Source organism: Eucyclogobius newberryi, unplaced genomic scaffold (assembly GCF_026437365.1).
Source record: "Eucyclogobius newberryi isolate DKJ021-1_F unplaced genomic scaffold, fEucNew1.0.hap1 SCAF_21, whole genome shotgun sequence".
Lineage (NCBI taxonomy): Eukaryota > Metazoa > Chordata > Actinopteri > Gobiiformes > Gobiidae > Eucyclogobius > Eucyclogobius newberryi.
The window spans coordinates 8,263,177-8,287,683 of NW_027315846.1; the positions used below are offsets into that span (position 1 = coordinate 8,263,177).

At 40.1% G+C, this 24,507-nt stretch overlaps 1 protein-coding gene across 1 annotated transcript; it reads right to left on the reverse strand.

The window, feature by feature from the left end:
* Positions 1-818: 818 nt before the first annotated feature.
* LOC140370910 (interleukin-6 receptor subunit beta) lies at positions 819-23,671 on the reverse strand. The gene is made up of 14 exons (XM_072458189.1): positions 23,600-23,671; positions 21,800-21,947; positions 10,697-10,848; positions 9,718-9,881; positions 8,974-9,139; positions 8,690-8,766; positions 7,501-7,732; positions 5,852-6,046; positions 4,710-4,814; positions 3,995-4,123; positions 3,028-3,156; positions 2,853-2,949; positions 2,689-2,767; positions 819-2,055 (listed from the first exon to the last, which is right to left on the reverse strand). Exons 1-14 carry the CDS (start codon positions 23,637-23,639, stop codon positions 1,513-1,515), a joined length of 2,256 nt encoding a protein of 751 aa, XP_072314290.1. The 5' UTR covers positions 23,640-23,671; the 3' UTR covers positions 819-1,512.
* Between the last annotated feature and the right edge of the window lie 836 nt (positions 23,672-24,507).

A 24,507-nucleotide genomic window follows, 5' to 3' on the forward strand; every position in this document is an offset into this window, starting at 1 on the left:
TCAGGTGAGACTCGGTCTGCTTGTTCTTCCGGCTCCGCACCTCTGTCCCGACTGTGCACCTGATCGTTTGCGCCTGCACTGGGCCAGGTGAGCGGCAGGGGACGTAATTGCGCAGCGTCCCGAACGAGCGCGCGCGGCCTCCTTTTACGCACGGGGAGGTTTGCGTCAGGACGCGCCTTCCCCTGGGTCTGCGCCAAAGCAACACCTCTGAACAGCACTAGGACTGTTGTTAGAGCTTCAGATGGCAACAAAGAGTGAAGAAGTGAAAGTGCGTGACTGTGTGTAAAGGTGAACGTGTACTACTGCTTTTTTATTTTATATTATATTTTCATTTGATTTATTTTTAATTTTAATTTATTTTCCCCCTCCATCCCTTGTTGGGAAATGGGAGGTTTTGTCTATAGGAGTTTTTGTTTATAAGAGTTCTTCTATTGAGAGTGTTTTTCAAACTTCCAATAAGTTATCTGTCTATTTCCTCTGTATCTTCCTGCGTTGCAACAATGAAATTTCCCCATGTGTGGACAATAAAGGATTATCTTATCTTATCTTTATTGTCTTAATAAAAAAAAAATGACTGTGTTCATATCAAACTTTAAAATACAAACGACATTATTTGATTTCAACTTTTTCGTAGTCTAAATCGTAATTTTCCTTTGAAATTTGCTTTATCTTACCACAAACAATAACACATTAAGTCAATGTGAGTGAGGATCATTCATGACATGAAAAAATGAGGCATAAAGGCAAAAACAGATTCATTCATGTCATAAACATTACAGACAGAAATGTAGCTTTATTTTCTTTTTTACCCCTATTACTCCTATTTATTTTACAATCAACACAAATGAGAAACATCTCCACGACGCTGCTACAAGCTGCTCACCTCAGACTTTGAGGTTTAAGTCATGTTTTAAGGGTTGTATACTTTTAGCACATTCAGCATGCTCCTTGTTTAGGATGTTGTTCTGTGTCCTATAAGTAACAAACTAGGAATCACTAGATACACCCAACACTGACTGTGAGTGCGCTTGCCTCTCCACAGATCTGACCTGTAACTTGCTGGTGGTCTACATGAAGAGAAGTTCTAGGCCAGGTGATAAAATCTTCAAGGGAGAAGCAGGTGAAGTCATATTGTGCACATTGTAATTTTCTTATGACTAATAATATTGTCTATAAAGTTATTTACGCTGTTTTTATTTTATTTTATCTTTATTTTTCCCCTCCATTCCTTATTAGGAAATGAGAGGTTATGTCTATAGGAGTTTTTGTTTATCAGAGTTTTGTTTAAGAGTTCTTCTATTAAGAGTGTTTTTTAAACTTCCTACAAGTTATCTGTCCTTTTCCTCTGTATCTACCTGCGTTGCAACAATGAAATTTCCCCATGTGTGGACAATAAAGGAATATCATATCTTATCTTATTAAATAATTGTGGAATTGTTGCTTTTTTATATATATCTAAAGCAAGCAATATAGTTTTACCTCATTTACAAAGCCAAACCACTGAAATCCGTGTTAAACTGGCAAGTACGGGTCACTTTGTATTAAACCTTGTGATAGATTAATTAAATCATTGAAGTTTAAATCAGGAAAATGTAAACTTGAGGCAGAAATGTGTTGAAAGGAAGAGCCTGACGTGAGCAGGGGGGCGGATGTAAAATCATATGGACAAACCACGTCACAGGGCTGTTTTAGGTCAAATGGGACAGGAATGTTTTTTGTGCTTGCGCTAAACAGCTCACTAGCGCCTCCTAGCGGCTGGTCCAAGTCTGTCACGTTGGGAAAGCTGTAGCGCTGTAGTTCTGATGGTGGTTCGGCCTTGGACAGCAGCACAGAGGAGTACACTGTAGGACAGGAGGTGAAGTTTGTCGTATTTGTGGCCCTTTGGTTTTCGTGGTACTTTGTTCCACGTCTGAAGGGATGGTAAGTCTGTGGATCAGAGCGAGCGTCGTGGTAACACAAGGTTTGGTCCTGGTCCGATTCATAGTCGTCCCTTTCTCGATCGCCGAGCAACACCACTTCAGAGTATTTCACGTCGTAATCAGTAGACATCATAGCCTTAAAAACAGAAAATGACATAAGAATGATTTAAAGAGGGTTTTTTAAATGATTAAATTGTGTGTTTTCCCCTAAAAGCTGTTCTTTGTGACAAAATGAGATCCCAGAGAGCTGTTTGCATCTAATAATGAAGTATTTTAGAAAAGAGGTAGGAACACGAGTGCTTCACTGGGTCAAAAGACTGTGATGGTGAAGAGATATACTTGACAGCTAGCCCCAGTTTAGTTTCGCTGGCTGAAAGAAGCTGTTCTAAAGCCGCGCACACCCCAAAAAATGTATATTACATCATATTATTATGTGCCAAGTACCTACTTTTTCCTGCTGCGGTTTCAAAATGAGGTACGCCAGCTTGTGTGTGCGTGAGACATTACTAATGATTTAACAGAAGTTCAATGTACCGAAATTATTACATGTACATAAGTAATTTAAGGCTACTATACTTACAAATACTGCAACTTCTACGACTATTCACATGTGCTTGCCTATTCTTATGCCATTATTCTGTATCTCATACCTGTCACAAGAGGTTACAATCCATTTTGCCACAAAGATACAAAAATGCAGCAACACTTTGCAAAAAAAAAATCTAGAAAGAATTAAATCTAGATTATATCAAATTATTTTAGCTTTTACCGTTTCGATTTCAGGGCTCCATTTGGCCAGGCTGCTGCGGGACGGGTTTGGGACGTCTGTGAAAAGCCTTCCCTTTACTCTAAACAAAACAAAACCCAATTTAGAAGATATTTAACGCAATCACATTAAAATCAAGACAAATGTGAATAAAGTTGCTAACTTACATTTTATTTTGTACCAAACAGGCCATAAGCATCAGCACCAGTGAAATTAGGCCAATGGAAATAACGGCGGTTATTAAGATGTTGATTTCTTCTGGGCCTGAAATAAATGAACACAGGTCAGTCGTAATGAGAATGAAATTGTATTTAATGTTGTTTAATATTGTTTAATATTCACCTATGTGCACACTGGTGGTCGGTCCCATCACTCCTTCCCCGGCCTCTGTACTGGCCTGCATGCAGAACTCATAGTGACCCGGAGGCAACGACAGAGAGTACTGCTCCACATCACCAGGCAAAACCACTCCTGAACACACACACACAAAGAGAGAAAATGTGTTAAAATAGTCCATTTGTTGTGATGTAAAACTGTAAAAAGAATTGTGCCTGTGCTAAGAGCGTTCAGATTTATGGCAATAGAATCAATACAAACGAGTAGAAATTATTTCAAAGCCAGTTATTAACCAGGAACTCAAATAGCTTCTAATAAATAAATAAATAAATAAATAAATAAATAAATAAATAAAAAAATAAAATAAAAATAAATAAAATAAATAAAATAAATAAAATAAATAAAATAAATAAAATAAATAAAATAAATAAAATAAATACAATAAATACAATAAATACAATAAATACAATAAATACAATAAATAAATAAATAATCCTATACACTTTACTTATATTGCACATCTTGTGAAGTGAAACTTTTCCAAAGCGCTGCACAGAATACTATTTAAAACAAACAAAAAACAATTGCTAGAACGTTTTATTGCCATTGTCATTGCCATTGTGAAGAAAATGAAGGATGTAAGGTACAACACAAAACTATGAATAATAATAATATGGACTATGCCAGAATAAGGGCATGCACAGTAAAATATGCGTAACAATAACAAAGATAGGTGTAAGTACAATATAGTATATACAGCAAAACCCTAATACAAGAAATACTCGAAAACAATTTAAAAAAAAAAAACTTCTTCTTTTTATAAATGTTAAAAATTAAAAAGCAAAGTATGTAATACAAGAATAAATACAACTATAAAAGACACAGGAAACCACATAATCCTTGCAAACTAGAATAGTTCAAGCAAAAAAAATAGTTTAAAGGAAGCAACACATTTCCCAGGGACTTCACTTACTTTTGTCAGTTCCATAGTGAAGTATGTAGTTTGTAATAAACCCATGAAGCTGCTCCACTGGTAAAGTCCAACTGAGCTTCACTGTCCCACCATCGGCCTGCACCTGCACCACGGGGCCAGCGGAGGGCGCTGTACCAACACACGTGAAAAGCATTGTTTTCTCATACACACGTCACAATCACATCTCAACAGGCTTGTGCACACGTGACAGCAGGATCAGAAAGCCCACATATTGTACATTTATCCAAAATGTATCGCTGTGTATATTTTCACATTCCAGATTAAGATGTAAAGTAAAGTCTGAACCCCAATTGCAGTGAACAGAGAGCTTTGGTCACAGAGAGCAGGACTTCTGAGTGTCAAAGGAAAGAAAAAACACAGCAACAACAAAACAAAGCTTAAGAGAAAACTTCAAAATCTATTCATCTGTGTGAGCTATTTTGCAAATGGCAACTTTGAATGAGCGAGTCAGATAAAGCGATAAATAAACCCCATGACGCAAGATCAACATATGCTATTGCACAATAAGTTGACTCAGTGGTAAAAAAGAAAATGGCTATGAGGCGTCTAAATGAAGTAGGTGGAAGCACTGAATATTTATGACTAAGTTGGAAATAGCTCATCTTGCACTCAGCAGATGGAACATGTATTACACTTAATACAGCATTAGAGTATAATCATTTAGAATAAAAGTTCAAGGCCCCATTTTAAATACCTCCTTGCCGTGTGTAGACGTACTCTGTTTCGCTTTGTCCAGCTCCCTCATTAGCATAAAGCGCTCTCACAGAAACTGCAAACCGTTTGAATGGCTCCACTCCATCTGTCAAAAACACATTAATACCATATGTTCATATTGCAACATCACATCTTGGGGAGGTGAACGTTCCTAATAGCACAAAGGTCACAGACGAACATTGAGGGAACTATATAGCGAGTAAACAAATGCGTGTGGTGAATGAATAAATACAGCTGTAAAGTTGACATCATGAAATTATAGAAGAATATTGTCGAATCGAGATGCAGTTATTTAAATTCAAGTTGATGTAATTCCTCATCGAACTGTCGCACACAAATATTCCAAAACGTCTGGACAACTAGACCTCATAATGCTTATTGAAAATTGTCAGTATCATAATATTTATTAGACAGAACAGCGGCGAGAGAGGGGAAGTATAAGATAATCCTTTATTGTCCACACATGGGGAAATTTCATTGTTGCAACGCAGGTAGATACAGAGGAAAAGGACAGATAACTTATAGGAAGTTTAAAAAAACACTCTTAATAGAAGAACTCTTATAAACAAAACTCTTATAAACAAAAACTCCTATAGACAAAACCTCTCATTTCCTAATAAGGAATGGAGGGGAAAAATAAAATAAAAATACATTAAATAAATAAATAAATCAAAATAAAAAATAAATACAAATAAATCAATAAATCAATAAATCAATAAATCAATAAATAAACAAATAAATAAATACATAAATAAATAAATAAATAAAATTAAAAATAAAACAGCTAGCGTAAGACAAGATAATACTAATAATAATGGTAAAATAAACACTATATTTTCATCAGTTATATGCACACGAATGTGACACTATTGCATGTGAGTACGACAGTAATTGCACATGATATGGCATGTGCAACGCAATTATCCACTGTGCCACCGGCAAGCACAGTTTGGGTCTATTTAATGGAGAGATGTGACTTTTGGAAGAACACATTTCGCCTGCTTTTGTCTTGTTCGTGTTGATCAAATTTAAACTGAAAGCCATTTTAATGTGTTTTAAAGAATGAAATCAAACTTTAATAAATGAAACATGACCGTATCTGACAACATTGACTGTATTTACCTGTGATCACAGCTGTGGTCGAGCCGTTCACTCGTTCCCAGTGAAGGGAGGTGTCGTTTTCCTGCGTCACGACGACCCACTCCACGACAAAGGCGCTCGGCGACACTCCGGCCGTAGACGGAGGAGGAGCCCAGGTTAAATCCAGACGTCTGTCGTGGACCGCAGTGACGCTCAAGCTGCTCGGAGGAGGACGCTCTGAAAAGATTAGATGGAGGTTATGAATACATGAATTACTTCTAAATCTGAATATTATAATTTCTTGTTTGTGTGCGTCCCATGTATCGTTTACTGTTCTGTATTTAGGATTGAACAGGAAGTGAGGGAGAGATGTGACGTACAAAACCACAGAATGTATACAAAACATGCAAAACATTAGTGAGGAATTATCAATGACACTTTATGATTATGAATTCATGGGAAATGCGTCACAAGCAGTAAAATACATTCATCAAGTGACATTTGTCCAAAGGGAAAAGCAAAACTAGAGCTACAATTGTCCTCACTACGGGCAAATCTACATGTAACTTTTCTGGTGAAGGGTCCTGTGGAGCCGACCGTGGAGACAAACAAGTGAAGACACCGGGTCAAGTTACAGGTCAGATCTGTGGAGTTGTGAGCCCTCACACAGTAATAATGCATATATGTCTATTTTTTATTTTATTTTCCTATTAAACATGTAGGGGATATTTTTAACTTTCTCTTCACTGAATTTTAGAGTACTTTCAATTCCACTTTACCACTTGAACTGGACTGTAAATACAAGTAAGTCTAAGTCCTGCTGAAATGATTAAGAGTTTTATGTTTTGCATGTTCAGCCAGTGACAGCCAGCTAAAGGGTTTTGAGTTTAAGACCCAAGTTTGAGCAAGCCAAAATATAAAAATAAATTACTATAAAAAAATATTAATCAATTTTGTTGCTTCTGTTCATATCAATATCAACACAATTCTTTACAAAGTTCACAACAATTTACTTAAAAGGCATAGTATGTAACGTTTTAGCCAAAAGTTTCAGATTTTACTAAACATTTTGCCTTTTTGTCCCCAGTTTGACCATTTTCATAAAGTTTATAATTGTACTCCCTGGTTGGACATGGGCACAAATATGACATAGGTAACAGTTACCTAGCAACCATCCTGTAAACAGGGGCCAAAATCCATATAAAATGCACAACAAATATGATTTGACAATAAATATAACCTGACAACATATTTATTTTGTTGAAGGAACGTTTAAACTGTAAGTAAAGTGTAAAGTGTGTTTTCAATAGCACGTCGCCTTTTGATGACATCACAGAGGGCTTAAGTGTTAGAACTGAGCTCTACTTCTTGTCATTTTTAAGTTTTGTTTTTCTACATTCCTTATAAACTGCAACTTCACGGTTGTAAAACTGTGAGTAATTATTACCGCACGAGCCATCCTTCCAAACTGAGTCACAATTAGAAACAGATGACCCTCCATTAGAAAAGTTACATAGTGAAGGGATATAGAACTTTATTGATTTCACAGGGAAGACATGAACTTGCCATACCTGCAACACAGTAGTATGCATAGAGTATTGTAAGAAGTGTGCATACAATTATAACTAAAACAAGTATAGTTACTAATTGTACATTTTCAAGCTCAAAGTACCATCGTCAGGAACATTTACCGTTCTCTTTCGCTCCATTGAACCATAGCCAGGCTTTAGGTGATGTTCCGACCGCGGTGGAGGCAGAGATGGAGCAGGAGCAGCGTCCCAAAGGCAGTTTTAAGGCACAGGAAGTGTGTGAAATATCCAAACTACTGCAGTTTCCTTTATCCGGAATAACATGTGTATTTCCATCCAAACAGGTCACGTTGTAGAAAAGGACTCTCCCATTGGCCAAATAGTGAGCCAAAGGCTGAAAAACAGACACTATGTTATGTTTGTTGTTTAATACTTTGACGATTGCATTAACTTTTATATCGCTTTTACTTTTACTAAGATAACTTTTACTGAATAAATACATTGACTTATGTATTAATAAAACAAAGCAAAACACTAAATGCTAAAGTGTGATAAGTTTGTATAAACACATTGTATGAAGAATTTATGTATAAATGAGGTGAGGTAAAATGTTTTTAATTCCATTGTAGATTAAATCAACCCAAACAAACGCTTTGTGGAAGATTGAATTGAGTAAAATAGAAACAATTATGCTTTCTTAAAGTGTTGAATGAATTCTCAGTGAATCGTGCAGTTGTGGGGTCTAGAGCAGGGGTGGGCAATTATTTTCCTCCGAGAGCCATATTCGAATCCAGGCAAGTAGCAGAGGGCCGGCCCGCGATCATTGGTGTGGAAAAAATATCTTTAAAAAATTAAATATCAAATAAAATATAACTTTTCTGTCAAATATAGGCTGTTGAATCTATTATTTAATTCATTTCACGTCATATTTATTAAAGATACAAGTGCAGACAGATGCTTGAAGGCAAAAAAAGAATTATTTTTTTTTTTAAATATTACTTTGCATGTTTGGCTTGGCGGACCGGATTATAAAGACAAACGGGCCACATGTGGCCCGCGGGCCGTAGTTTGCCCACCCCTGTTCTAGAGAGTCCCCAAAATCCCAGTTTATTATCCTCCCTACTTACTAAAGCCTTTACTCCCGCCAATTACACAACTCACATTACACTGTATTATTGTTTTCCTCGTCTGCTTTCCTCAAATTACAACTTATCGAGACGAGTCGTGCAGTTTGGGGATGTTTGCTCATAACTTTTGGGAGGAATAAAATAAACTCACATGTCATTCAGTGACGTAATGTTAATATACGCTCGGCCGTTTATCCCAGTGATCACCGGATCGAGCCCATTACCTTCCACAGAAGAGAGGCAAGCCTGGATCCGTCTTTGTGAATCACTCGCCTCCAGAAGATTGGGCCTGATGATGGAGCTGAACGAAGAGGTAAAGGTTATTAAAACAGATCCACCCGCCCAAAGTAAGAATGAATGGTAAATTTGTAGTGAAACAGTCCGTGCAAAGCAATAACAACAAGCAGGAGGCGGAGCGTTGTGTATGAAGCGTGACTAGAGTTTTGGACGCAGTAGAAGTAGAAGTAGAAGGTGTGTTTGCCCGATTCGCTCGGTATTTTCCTCGTACCGTCCTCTCCTGTCCTGCCCCGGCGCTCGTTGCTCCACCGGCTCCAGACGCTCCCGTCGCTGCGGTAACGGTGCCGCAGCCTCACGTTGTACTCGGTGTCTGGGCTGAAGAGGCAGGCCACGAAACTGAAGTCGGTCACGGTCACGTTTGCCAATCTCGCACCCGGCTGTAGTAGAAAAGAGCAAAACTAAACAGTACAATATGGAAAACTAAACTGTCCGCGGACGATTTTGTTGTTTTTTTATTTGCGGCACATACTTTTCACAGTAATTTACCACATACAGTGTAATGTACCTGCTTAATGGGGATCAATTACCCTTCTTGCACAGTGTGTGTTAGATTTAAGTTTATTTTTTATCGCATATTTCTATTTCTCTGCACTGGAATTTCCAAATGACAAATAAACACTATTATCTTATCTTGATTATTCTTTTGACATAATTCAAGTTGGGTTTTGAGTATTGTGGGTATAGAATTCCCTCATTTAGAACCAAAAATGTAAAAAATAAATTAATAAAGAGGTTTGAAAGACTGAAATGTTCCTCCAGAGAAAGCAAGTACTCCGTTTCCATGACGTTCTGTGCTGAAATGGACGAGACAATTGGTTTAGCACCGACTTAAATACCCGTTAGTGTTTAGAATATGCACTGTGGACTGAGCATTGATTGTAATATCGAATTGTAATTGTAATATCTACCTAAAACCACAATTAGATATTTCCCCCAAACCCTTTCTCTCACACACCTGTCCATGTGCTTTGAACTCTATTTGAGACTCCAACTTTCCCGCTTTGATCCGACTGTTGGAGACCAGAAAGAAAATCTCTTCTTTTCCCCAGTTCAGGGTCAGACATCGCGGTCGACCGTCAACTCGGGTGATGTCGTTTAATGTCACTGGACGCAACATAACTGGAAAAAAACAAAACAAAACAGAAAATATGAAGTCAAAGGGTAAAAGGTACAGTATATAAGAGCATGAAATAATTATAATAACAGTGGGATTCGAACTGCTCGCTTTCTGGTCATTGGGCGAATATAAAAGACGTATGAGCATCTCTACCAAGTTCTTTCATATTTTATTTATATTTATGTTTTATGGTTTTCACTCAGAGTAGCTTAGGTACTATTTTTCTCCATGGACATGTGGCTGCGTTGCCTCAAATGTTCCACAATATGACATTAAACCCATCTATCGCCATGGAGACAACCCAGGGGAGTTTCCGGATCTGTGGAAAGGCGACTCACAGCAGGGATGCATATTTTTCAAGGTAAACAATAAAAACCCAGGCTGCACTTATAAGTAAATAATAGATTAGATGTCACATTCATGTGCATATAACTGATGAAAATAGAATGTTTATTTTACCATTATTATTAGTATTATCTTGTCTTACGCTAGCTGTTTTTATTTTATTTTATCTTTATTTTTCCCCTCCATTCCTTATTAAGATATGAGAGGTTTTGTCTATAGGAGTTTTTGTTTATAAGAGTTTTGTTTATAAGAGTTCTTCTATTAAGAGTGTTTTTTAAACTTCCTATAAGTGATCTGTCCCTTTCCTCTGTATCTACCTGCGTTGCAACAATGAAATTTCCCCATGTGTTGACAATAAAGGAATATCTTATCTTATTAATAGGTTTGTTTTTATTTATTTTTCTTTAGTAAAGTTTATTACACTAGTTAAGTATTAAAATAACAACATTAAATATGGTGAAACGTTCCTTACTTTCTTTGATACCCGGCTGACACCGCTGCGCAGTCGTGACGTTGCCATGACGACTGTGGGCCGTGACGTTGATGCAGAAGTTGTAGTTGACCGACTCCATCACCACTGTGCAGCTGGTGCTCCGCGTGGAACAGGTCCAGAGCTTCTCAGTACTCCTGGAAATACAACAAAACCACAAATGATCAACCTCGTCATTTGTTCCCATATTTGTGATATAGAGCTTCTTGAATTGGCTTTTAGTCTTTCTAACTAGCCATTATTACAACTTTTTTTTATTTAAATGGCACAAGTCAGACTCCCAGGTTTATAAGATAAGATAAGATATTCCTTTATTGTCCCACATGGGGAAATTTCATTGGTGCAACGCAGGTCACAACAACACAACGAAAAACGCTCAAATCCAGCCGAAAAATTTCAAAAACAGTTGAATTAAAAACGATTCCAGCGCGTGTCCCTATCGTACAGTAAAATAGAAAAAAAATATTTACAAAATAATTAAAAAATATAGCAGATAAAGCACAATAAGTGTGAGAAAAAAGAGGAGCGTTTACACCGGGCTGCTAGTTGTACCAGCGCCTTATGACGTATTATCATGAGATCTATAAAGAAAAACTGTTTGTGTTTAACCAAATCTTATGCAGAAAAAGAGAGGTATTTTTCTGAATTATTGTAAATTGACGTAATAACTTGCGTGACCTATTTGCAATGGTAAACAGGTTGACAAACTCCCCGACTCAGCTATGATTGGAGCTAGTTCCCACGTCTATATTCCACCTCTACATGCTGCCGTTAGGTCTGTTGACGTGTAACAGTGTGTGTCATATCACAATTACGCAAAACAAAAACAAAACAAAGAGAAAGTGTTCTGAAACCTTCTAATCAAGTGAGAAATTTAGGAGAAATATTGGACCCAGATTTAAACTTCAACAGCCTCATGAAATCAATAACAACAGCAGCATTTGACCATTTAAAAAACATGATCAGAATCAAAGGCACAGTGTGATGGCCTCGCACCAAAGTACATATCGGACAAGTTAGTTCCATATGAACCATCTCAGACTCTGGGACCGGCCTCCAGCTGGTGCCAGAGTCAGGACTAAACATGGACCGGCCTCCTGCTGGTGCCAGAGTCAGGACTAAACATGGACCGGCCTCCTGCTGGTGCCAGAGTCAGGACTAAACATGGACCGGCCTCCTGCTGGTCCAGAGTCAGGACTAAACATGGACCGGCCTCCTGCTGGTGCCAGAGTCAGGACTAAACATGGACCGGCCTCCTGCTGGTGCCAGAGTCAGGACTAAACATGGACCGGCCTCCTGCTGGTGCCAGAGTCAGGACTAAAAACATGGACCGGCCTCCTGCTGGTGCCAGAGTCAGGACTAAACATGGACCGGCCTCCTGCTGGTGCCAGAGTCAGGACTAAACATGGACCGGCCTCCTGCTGGTGCCAGAGTCAGGACTAAACATGGACCGGCCTCCTGCTGGTGCCAGAGTCAGGACTAAATATGGACCGGCCTCCTGCTGGTGCCAGAGTCAGGACTAAACATGGACCGGCCTCCTGCTGGTGCCAGAGTCAGGACTAAACATGGACCGGCCTCCTGCTGGTGCCAGAGTCAGGACTAAACATGGACCGGCCTCCTGCTGGTGCCAGAGTCAGGACTAAACATGGACCGGCCTCCTGCTGGTGCCAGAGTCAGGACTAAACATGGACCGGCCTCCTGCTGGTGCCAGAGTCAGGACTAAACATGGACCGGCCTCCTGCTGGTGGCAGAGTCAGGAATTAACATGGACCGGCCTCCTGCTGGTGCCCAGAGTCAGGACTAAACATGGACCGGCCTCCTGCTGGTGCCAGAGTCAGGACTAAACATGGACCGGCCGCCTGCTGGTGCCCAGAGTCAGGACTAAACATGGACCGGCCTCCTGCTGGTGCCAGAGTGAGGACTAAACATGGACCGGCCTCCTGCTGGTGCCCAGAGTCAGGACTAAACATGGACCGGCCTCCTGCTTGTGCCCAGAGTCAGGACTAAACATGGACCGGCCTCCTGCTGGTGCCCAGAGTCAGGACTAAACATGGACCGGCCTCCTGCTGGTGCCAGAGTCAGGACTAAACATGGACCGGCCTCCTGCTGGTGCCAGAGTCAGGAATTAATATGGACCGGCCTCCTGCTGGTGCCAAAGTCATGACTAAACATGGACCGGCCTCCTGCTAGTGCCAGAGTCAGGACTAAACATGGACCGGCCTCCTGCTGGTGCCAGAGTCAGGACTAAACATGGACCGGCCTCCTGCTGGTGCCCAGAGTCAGGACTAAACATGGACCGGCCTCCTGCTGGTGCCAGAGTCAGGACTAAACATGGACCGGCCTCCTGCTTGTGCCCAGAGTCAGGACTAAACATGGACCGGCCTCCTGCTGGTGCCAGAGTCAGGACTAAACATGGACCGGCCTCCTGCTGGTGCCCAGAGTCAGGACTAAACATGGACCGGCCTCCTGCTGGTGCCAGAGTCAGGACTAAACATGGACCGGCCTCCTGCTTGTGCCCAGAGTCAGGACTAAACATGGACCGGCCTCCTGCTGGTCCAGAGTCAGGACTAAACATGGACCGGCCGCCTGCTGGTGCCCAGAGTCAGGACTAAACATGGACCGGCCTCCTGCTGGTGCCAGAGTCAGGACTAAACATGGACTGGCCGCCTGCTGGTGCCCAGAGTCAGGACTAAACATGGACCGGCCTCCTGCTGGTGCCAGAGTGAGGGCTAAACATTGACCGGCCTCCTGCTGGTGCCCAGAGTCAGGACTAAACATGGACCGGCCTCCTGCTTGTGCCCAGAGTCAGGACTAAACATGGACCGGCCTCCTGCTGGTGCCCAGAGTCAGGACTAAACATGGACCGGCCTCCTGCTGGTGCCAGAGTCAGGACTAAACATGGACCGGCCTCCTGCTGGTGTCAGAGTCAGGACTAAACATGGACCGGCCTCCTGCTGGTGCCAGAGTCAGAATCAGTGTTTTAACATGAAGCAGCTGGAAAAGCTTTCCCGGGTTGTGAGACGTCTACTGTGACCATGTTTAAGTCATGTTCAAGCTCAAAACAGTCCTTTTCAGCTTTGCATAGGACAGAGAATCTGACTATTTATCATGCTTTTACTCTTTGTATTTGTGACTTATTTTGTACGGTTTTTATGTGTTTTATAGCTGTAAAGTACTTTGAGTTATGTTTTGTATGGTGCACTACTATTATTGATTGATTGATTGATTGGTTGATTGATTGAAGGATGCCATACATATCAAGTTAGACTCATTTCACTAAAACAAAGTTAATATGTCACTGTCATTTGATTGGAGTTCAAGTATTATAAATATTTACCATTTCACCTAATAAAGTAATAATTAGAAAACAAAACATGTAAACCTGACCTATGCACTTAAAATACATTGTTTATAACATGCTTACTTTTTTTGGCTACTTATCTGAATATGACAGATAAAATGAAGCACTCAATCATCGATAACAGGATCTGAGGAAGAACAAGCCTCAGCACGATTAGTGCAAACACAGAAAGACAAGATACTAGCAAAGCGGAAACTCTTATCACACAAATATATAAACGTGTCACTCCTCAAATGCAAAAACCCTTGAATTCATCAAATTTAGCTTAATTCACAGTATTTATGACCCACAGCGATTATTTAAACACGTCAACAAAAACAGATGTCATTTTTGTCACATACAAAAAAATGTAACAACAAACTTTGCAGTTATTTATCTAAACTCTGTGATATTAAATTACTGCATTTCACGTTGGACGTTGACAATAAATCTTCTCAGCTGAAACTATTAATTAAAAAAAGCCCTTGTTATAATCACTTCAGAAAAACTAACAGATAAAAAGGAATTTCTCAATCGGGACGTGATCAAACATGCAGATTTAACGCCTTCACCTTTAAAATCATTTGTAATCGAACAACAAGAGAAAGTTCTAGAGGTGATTCTTCTGTGCCATTCTGAAAAAATAGCTTTTGGACAACTATGGTTTGCTTATGGAACGTGTCAGGTCTCGATTCAATTTCAATTAGGCCTGAGCGCCACAAGCTGGCGAGAGGCCTATTAATCTCGTAAGGCCGTGCAAAGCACAGCTGCGAAAGTGCGCACATAGTGCGCACAAAATCGAGCGCTAAGCGCTCGCCCACTTCCAAACACTCACTAACGCACTCCTTCACTCATGCACGTCCCGTGCATACTAATTAGTAGTAGGAAAATGGAACATTACTGTTGTAAACGGGAGAAGCCCGTGCAAAAGTGCGCACTAAACGAGCGCTTCGCGGTCGTCATCCCCATATAAAACACTCATTTGCGCCAAGTAGCTCACGAATACGTTCCCCATCTCTTGCATGTTCCGTGCATATAAGCATGTAATGCAAAAATTGAACATTATTACTGTATAGAGGGCCAAAAACACAAAGTGGGCGGAGCCCAATCAAAATTAACGAAAGTACCCGTCAGTGACCAGGGACCCACACCATGAGGTAGGAAAGCGCGAGCGCTTTCCGAAAATGTATAGTTTATGATATTTGAAAAATGGGAAACATTGTTTTCGCATCCGAATATTTAGGCCCGAGCCCCAGCAGGGCGGAGGGCCTATTGCTCCTGCAACTGTCTGACCAAACATGCGGGCGCAGCCCGCATGTTTGGTACCCCGTCGCCCCTGGCAAGTACAGTAAACTAGCCCATGCCGAAGGCATGGATCATGCATACTTACTCCTGCTATGACAGAAATAGTCAACAATTTGTGAATGGGCGTAGCCCATTCACAAATTGTTGACAACAGCAGCGCGAAGCGCTGCATTCCTCCAAAAACCCTCCTGGCATTGTCCTGTACGCGAGAATCCATGCCGCAGGCATGGGCCATGCTTGTATCTGCTCAAATCAATGGAAGTCTATGGGGAGTGGGCGGGGCATCCCGACGGAATGGGGAGTGACGAGCGCGTAAGCGCTCGTAATTTGACTGACACTTGTGTTCATTTGCACTGGATTGGCCATGTCCAATGTGTCGCCGTCTGTCAAGTTATTTTTTTATTCAACACACAATAAGGGCGCCATCTTTATCAAGTCGAAAGCGCAGAGTCGGAAGGCCGGCGGCCCGCGAGGGCCGTTGGATGCCGCTTGCGGCTTTAATTTTTCTTGTTCTTCTGCTTTTTGATCTCTAATTTGACCCCCTGAACATGCTCAAAAACTCACCAAACTTTGCCCAAAATTCAGAATCGGCGAAAAATTTGATTTTTTCTGGGCCATTTTTTTTTTCGTTAAAAAATGGCGCGACAGCGCCACCGACAAAAGTCAAAATACATTGCGCCTATGGGAGACGCCCCGAGGTCAACTTTGTCGTAGAGCTACGAAATTCGGGACACGCATTCCTCTCGTGAGGACAAAAAAAAAATATTACTGTGGCCACGCCTCCAGACTTACCCTATGCCCGCCATCTTCCTTTGAAAATGAAAACAAGCTGTGTTAGCCATTTTGTTCACGTCAAACTTTGACGAACTCCTCCTAGGGCGTTTTGCCCACCGACTTCAGAATCGGCGTACGTCCTCTGGACAAGTGGGGCATCTAAAGTTATTCAATTTTTTGAGATACCTTTTACGGTCTGTGTGCGGCGCGGCCGCAAAGTTGGACAACTTATTTTGGAATATTGCAGATCTAAAAATTGCTCCCTTTTGATCAAAACCAGTCCGATTAGGACCAAATTTGAATCAGTTGTTAAACTTTCTAGTTTGGACCAGTTTAGGCTGACAAAATTGAAATGGCCGCGATAGCGCCCCCTACAGAGTGACCTTTAAATTAACATTGAAGGTCAAAAATTAGTTTTACCAAAATTGTCTAAACTTTACCCAAAATTCTATTTTGCCGTCCCGATCACAAAAGCCAATCACAATTAAAGCCGCAAGCGGCATCCAACGGCCCTCGCGGGCCGCCGGCCTTCCGACTCTGCGCTTTCGACTTGATAAAGATGGCGCCCTTATTGTGTGTTGAATAAAAAAAGAACTTGACAGACGGCGACACATTGGACATGGCCAATCCAGTGCAAATGAACACAAGTGTCAGTCAAATTTGCTGCGCCGCCGCACAGAGACCGTAGCACTTGGAATGAAAATATGGATAACTTTTGATGCCGCGCTTGTGTAGATAATTTTTCCCAAAGTAAAGCTTGATCGAGCTATTGCCCACGGAGGAGTTTGTTAAAGTGTGAAGCGTAAATGTGAACATTTCAAGGATTTGGCGTTTTTCCCATTTGTGACAGTATATTTGCAGCTCCACGGCACAGAGACCGTACCACTTAAAATCAAAATATGGATAACTTTTGATGCCCCGTTTGTGTAGATGATTTTCCCCAAATATGAGCTTGATCGGGCAATCGGCCTAGGAGGAGTTCGTTAAAGTGTGAAGCGTAAAAATGTGGTGATTTTAGAGATTTCGCTGTTTTCCCATTTCTGACATATATTTGCGGGTCCGCCACACAGAGACCGTAGCACTTAGAATCAAAATATGGGTAAGTTTTGATGCCCCGCTTGTGTAGATGATATTCTCCAAATATGAACTTGATCGGACAATCGCCCTAGGAGGAGTTTGTTAAAGTGTGAAGCGTAAAAATGTGGTGATTTGAGCGATTCTACGATTTTCCCATAAGGATAACATGGGATGTTTCTGTCAACGCTACGGTTACGCCGTACAAAATATGACTTTGGCTCTCATACTTGTATGATCAGGATGGCAAATTAGAATTTCGTTCAAAATATCATGTCATTTGGAAAAACTCTATTGTTTATAGGCCACTCTGAAGGCCAAATAGTCAGAATTCTGGGAAACGTTTGCGGCTCCGTCGCACAAAGACCGTAAAAGTTATCCTTAAAATTTGGATAACTTTAGATACACCACTTGTCTAGAGGACGTACACCGATTTTGAGGTTGGTGGGCAAAACGCACTAGGAGGACTTCGTTAAAGTGTAAAACATAAAAATGTGGTAATTTGAGAGATTTTGTGGTTTTCCCATAGGGATAACATGGGAGGTTTCTGTCATCGCTACGACTACGGCGTAAAAATTTAGGCATTTTTGTGATTGGCTTTTGTGATCGGGACGGCAAAATAGAATTTTGGGTAAAGTTTAGACAATTTTGGTAAAACTAATTTTTGACCTTCAATGTTAATTTAAAGGTCACTCTGTAGGGGGCGCTATCACTGCCATTTCAATTTTGTCAGCCTAAACTGGTCCAAACTAGAAAGTTTAACAACTGATTCAAATTTGGTCCTAATCGGACTGGTTTTGATCAAATGGGAGCAATTTTTAGACCTGCAATATTCCAAAATAAGTTGTCCAACTTTGCGGCTGCGCCGCACACAGACCGTAAAAGGTATCTCAAAAAATTGAATAACTTTAGATGCCCCACTTGTCCAGAGGACGTACGCCGATTTTGAAGTCGGTGGGCAAAACGCCCTAGGAGGAGTTCGTCAAAGTTTGACGTAAACAAAATGGCTAACTCAGCTTGTTTTCATTTTCAAAGGAAGATGGCGGCCATAGGGTAAGTTTGGGGGCGTGGCCACAATGATTTTTTTTGTTTATCCTCACGAGAGGAATGCGTGTCCCGAATTTCGTAGCTTTACGCCAAAGTTGACCTCGGGGCGTCTCCCATAGGCGCAATGTATTTTGACTTTTGTCGGTGGCGCTGTCGCGCCATTTTTTAACGAAAAAAAAAATGGCCCAGAAAAAATAAAATTTTTCGCCGATTCTGAATTTTGGGCAAAGTTTGGTGAGTTTTTGAGCATGTTCAGGGGGTCAAATTAGAGATCAAAGCGCTGAAGAAGAACAAGAAAAATAATAATAATAATAATAATAATAATATTTTTAGCAAAAACAATATAGCCGTTTTTACTATAACAACAAATGATACATCGTTTGAAAGCTCTAAGCCTTCCCGATGCCGCCATGGGGTGGAATCATCATTACGAGCGCTTACGCGCTCGTCACTCCCTATTCCGTCGGGATGCCCCGCCCACTCCCCATAGACTTCCATTGATTTGAGCAGATACAAGCATGGCCCATGCCTGCGGCATGGATTCTCGCGTACGGGACGATGCCAGGAGGGTTTTTGGAGGAATGCAGCGCTTCGCGCTGCTGTTGTCAACAATTAGTGAATGGGCTACGCCCATTCACTAATTGTTGACTATTTCTGTCATAGCAGGAGTAAGTATGCATGATCCATGCCTTCGGCATGGGCTAGTTCACTGTACTTGCCAGGGGCGACGGGGTACCAAACATGCGGGCTGCGCCCGCATGTTTGGTTAGACAGTTGCAACGCTGCCTTCGGCAGCGTTGCGGGAGCAATAGGCCCTCCCCCTGCTGGGGCTCGGGCCTAAAAATGCCTAAATTTTTACGGCGTAGTCGTAGCGATGACAGAAACCTCCCATGTTATCCCTATGGGAAAACCGCAAAATCTCTCAAATTACCACATTTTTATGTTTTACACTTTAACGAACTCCTCCTAGTGCGTTTTGCCCACCAACCTCAAAATCGGTGTACGTCCTCTAGACAAGTGGGGCATCTAAAGTTATCCAAATTTTAAGGATAACATTTACGGTCTCTGTGCGACGAAGCCGTAAACGTTTCCCAGAATTCTGACTATTTGGCCTTCAGAGTGGCCTATAAACAATATAGTTTTTCCAAATGACATGATATTTTGAACAAAATTCTAATTTGCCATCCTGATCATAAAAGTATGAGAGCCAAAGTCATATTTTGTACGGCGTAACCGTAGCGATGACAGAAACATCCCATGTTATCCTTATGGAAAAATCGCAGAATCGCTCAAATCACCACATTTTTACGCTTCACACTTTAATGAACTCCTCCTAGGGCGATTGTCCGATCAAGTTCATATTTGGAGAATATCATCTACACAAGTGGGGCATCAAAACGTATCCATATTTTGATTCTAAGTGCTACAGTCTCTGTGTGGCGGACCCGCAAATATATGTCAGAAATGGGAAAACCGCGATATCTCTAAAATGACCACATTTTTATGCTTCACACTTTAATGAACTCCTCCCAGGGCGATTGTCCGATCAAACTCATGTTTGGGGAAAATCATCTACACAAACGGGGCATCAAACGTTATCCATATTTTGATTTTAAGTGCTACGGTCTCTGTGCCGTGGAGCTGCAAATATACTGTCACAAATGGGAAAACGCCAAATCTTTGAAATGTTCAAATTTACGCTTCACACTCAGAAATCTCCCAAATTTAACATTTCTGCCGTTTGCGCAGATAAAGTCCGAATTGCGTCAAATTAGAATCAGTTGTTAAACTCTTTGCCCTAAACCTACTTGAAGTGAAATAAATTAATTTGGAGCCACAGCGCCCCCTACAGATTTTATATGGAGGTTAAATGTTTAGTTTTGTGAAATTATATGAAATTTGACACACAACTCAATTTTAGCATCCCCATCAAAAAAGTCAATGAGACCCATGTCATAATTGTTATGGCGTTGCCGTAACGATGACCGAAATCCATGTTATTCCAATGGGGAAATCGCCAGAACATGTTTACACTTTAGACTTTCACAAACTCCTCTTAGGGCGTTAGACATATTAACCTGAAATTTGGTGAGACTCATCTTCAGGGGTGGACCATCAAAAGTTATCCACATTTTTATTCAAAGAGTCACGGTGTCTGTGCGGCAAAGCCGCACATTGTGCCAAGAATTCAAAATAAAATAGCTTTTTGATGGTAAAACAAAGGGGAGACGATGTGAAAGCGTCACAGATTCAGCAGTAGGCGTAATAAAAGGACAATTGGGGCGCGTTAGCGCCCCCTCCTCTTGCGGCGTGGCGGCGGCGTGGCGAGGGCCGATCATTGCCGCTTGCGGCTATATTTCAACTTATTTTTGGGTTAGGGTTAGACAGATTAAACAATATTCATAAGGACTTGGCGATGTCCTCAGCCCCTCCTTCTCAGCCAAAAACGACCAAACCTGTCTGAACAGAGTCTGCTCATGAGACAAGTCAACACAGAAGCATTTTATGAGAATCTAAAATGGATGTTGGTGCCTTATACTTATATTTATACTTATATACTTATATACATCTATGCTGGACCATGAGTCTCACCCCCTGCAGGACACTCTGTCCGCTCTGGAGAGCAGCTTCAGTGAGAGACTGATCCACCCTCGATGTGTGAAGGAAAGGTTCCGTAGGTCTTTCCTTCCTGCTGCTGTCAGACTTTGTAACAAAAACTGTTAGTACTGAACACTCGCAATACTGACCTAACCTAATACTGATGTGCAATTCTGTCATATGTGCAATTACTGTGCAATTACTGTGAAATTCATGTGCAATCTATGTGCTGTCGTGACACATATTCATGTGCAATTACTGTCGTGATCACATGCAATGGTATTTATGTATTTATTTATTTGTCTATGGGAGTTTTTATTTGTAGGAGATCTTCTACTGAAAGTGTTTTTCAGACTTCCTATAAGTGATCTGTTCTTCTGTATCTACCTCTGTATCTACCTGCGTTGCACCAATGAAATTTCCCCATGTGGGACAATAAAGGAATATCTTATCTTATCTTATCTTATTCCGGAGCAACTTATATGTGACATTATTTGTTATTTTCACACTTGCAACCGCATTTCATACTCCAGTGCGACTTATTTATTTTTTTTCTTCTCTATTATGCATTTTTTGGCTGGTGCAACTTATAGTCCAGTGCGACTTATAGTCCGGCAAATACGGTAATCTTTACATATTTACTTAAAATAATAAAAAATACAAATAATCTTTGTGGGGACACTTAGGTTAAAAGAAATGAACTAAAATGTTTGCCGAATACACTGACCATTTCTAAAGATGATGTGATTTTTTTTTTCTTTCTTGTATGAGCCCTTTTGGGATCAACAATTGGTAATACGGTTAATTAAAGCGATTATCACTTTTTTTATTTGGACAATTACAATTACCATTTAAATTTTCTTTACCTACAAAGTACACTTTTTCCTAGACACATTTTCATTTGTTTCATTCATTTTTGTTGTTGCTTTTTCACATAAATGACTTACTTTGGGGTCATTCGTCGCACATTGAGAGTGTAACGTGTGGCGTGGGAGTCTCCGCTCGTCCATTTACAGGTGACGTTGGCTTGATGGATGAAAACACAACCGATCAGAGCAGGAGCTTTGAGGCTAAAACAAATCACTGAGGGCAGCACTGTAAGGAGAGAAAACATGTGAAAAACATTTTATTTCACAAACCAATGCGCTGTATGGTGCCAGAGGTGAAAGGAAAATATGGAATCAAGAGAAAACTCAAACACACAAATACTCACCCAAACGGACTACAAGTCGCACCTTTTTTCATAGTTTTTGCCGGGGTGCGACTTATACTCTAGGGCGTGTGGTATTATTTGTTATTTTCACACTGGCAACCGCATGTCACATAAGATAAGATATTCCTTTATTGTCCACACATGGGGAAATGTCATTGTTGCAACGCAGGTAGATACAGAGGAAAAGGACAGATAACTTATAGGAAGTTTAAAAACACTCTTAATAGAATAACTCTTATAAACAAAAACTCTTATAGACAAAAACTCCTATTGACAAAACTTCTCATTTCTTAATAAGGAATGGAGGGGAAAAATAAAGTAAAATAAAATAAAAACAGCTAGCGTAAGACAAGATGATACTAATAATAATAATGGTAAAATAAACACTCTATTTACATCAGTTATATGCACATGAATGTGACATTATTGCATGTGAGTACGACAGTAATTGCACATGAATATGACAGTTTTGCAAGTGTTCAGGGCTAGCAGTGTTTGTTATAAAGTCTGACAGCAAATTTTGACACATGTTGATTATTTTCACACACAAGAGGGCGCTCTAGGCTCTACGCGACGCAGAAGAAGAATCTGCACTTCCTCTACCTCTGGAGTTTGTGGAGTTGTTTAGAAGTGACACAGAGGAAGAAGAATTCAATGGATTTAGTGATTTGGGGTAAAACTGATGCTTTGGTAAACTTGTTAGCATGTTCTTTATGCTATAGTTATCTGAATAACTGTTAATATGTTACGTTAACATACCAGACACTTACCACAGTTCTGTCTGTGCCTCATGTAGCTGAAGGTGTTAGCGTTAGCATACGTACACCTATTCACCATGCACTCTAATCTGTTATTATTTTAAACTGAATTTCAAGATGAAATGTCTGTTCTTGGTCTTGGATTTTATCAAATACATTTCCACAAAAATGCGACTTATACTCCAGTGCGACTTATATGTGTTTTTTTCTTCTCTATTATGCATTTTTTGGCTGGTGCGACTTCTACTCTGGAAAATACGGTAAGTATATTTTGTTGATCCTGTAGTTAGCGTGGTTGTTTATTGAGTTTCCTTTTTAATGTTTGCTTGATACAGCTCATTGTTATTATTAAAAAGTTATAATTATCCTGACAGCCATAGGAGCAGAGCTGTGCAATTACTTTAATAGAATTTAAATAACAAGTACAATTATGTCTCTATTTATAAAGAGACATAATTTATATTTTTTTTTAATTTATAAATTTATGTCTCAATTTACAAAAATTGTGTAATTGAGTAAACGCGATTATTCACACGAACTCCTTAGAGTGTTCAACGCATCTGCCGGATCCGTCACCCACTTTCATTTTCTCCATTTGTTCTCTTCATTTTATGTGCGCTGATGCCCCACCTCCTCTCAAAACAAATAAATAGTTTGAAAAATTGTAATTTAAATCATCGTAATTATTATATTATCAAAAGTTGTTTTCCTCCTCGTGTAAAAAAATAACGAGAAGATGATTTAGCAGCAGAACGTTTATAAAAATGTAAACTTACCCACAATAAGCCCCAGTGTCGTCAGACTCCACCCCTCCATCAGTAACCAGGCCAAACCCGTCACATCAAACTGGCAACTGGAAATTAATACATGAAATAAAATGACTATATGAGTTATTGTGAGTGTGCAAACATGTCTTAAGTTGTTGAGCGTGAGTACTGAGATTTGAACTTTTTCGTGTATTCTGGTGCATTTTAATGTGGTCCAACCGGCTTAAGTAAGAGTAAAATGTTGAGGTTGTAATGCTATAAAATGATGTGATGAACCTGTGCCAGGAGAAAGTGACTAAAGCCAGTTATGAATACATTAGTGTACTTATTACTCAATACAATATTGGCTATGAAAAATAATTATGGTCAAATTGTTTTCATAACAAAATGAATGTACCTAAAACATATTTTTGTTGAACATCTATTTGTTGAATACCAAGTTAAATATCATACAGAACTATGAACCACTGGAGGGCCACAGTGTATTTGTTAATACTAATTAACAATCACCACTTAACATGGAGGAATGGACTGCAATAGTGTTCAGTCATCATAACATAACACAAGGAAGGTCAAGTAGGAAAAAAGAAGTATAGTTTACACTCACTACTGCAAGTGTAACATTTATGGAAAAATTGCCTTTTTTGGTGAGGTTAAATATTTGGTATTTGGTTATGGTTAAATATTTTAGAATGCATAAATATAACCACCAAGAACATCCGCGAATCCAATATTCCACACTGCATCACAACTTAACATTATATTTTGGAACACAACTTTGACTTTGACACACAAAAGTCCATTTCCTATGTTTAGATGCCGACCAAATGTTTGATTATCTGATTTATGGAGTTATCAGATTATTGAAATGTCATGTAGACAGTTACATGAGGAATATTTCCGTCTGGTTGTTCACT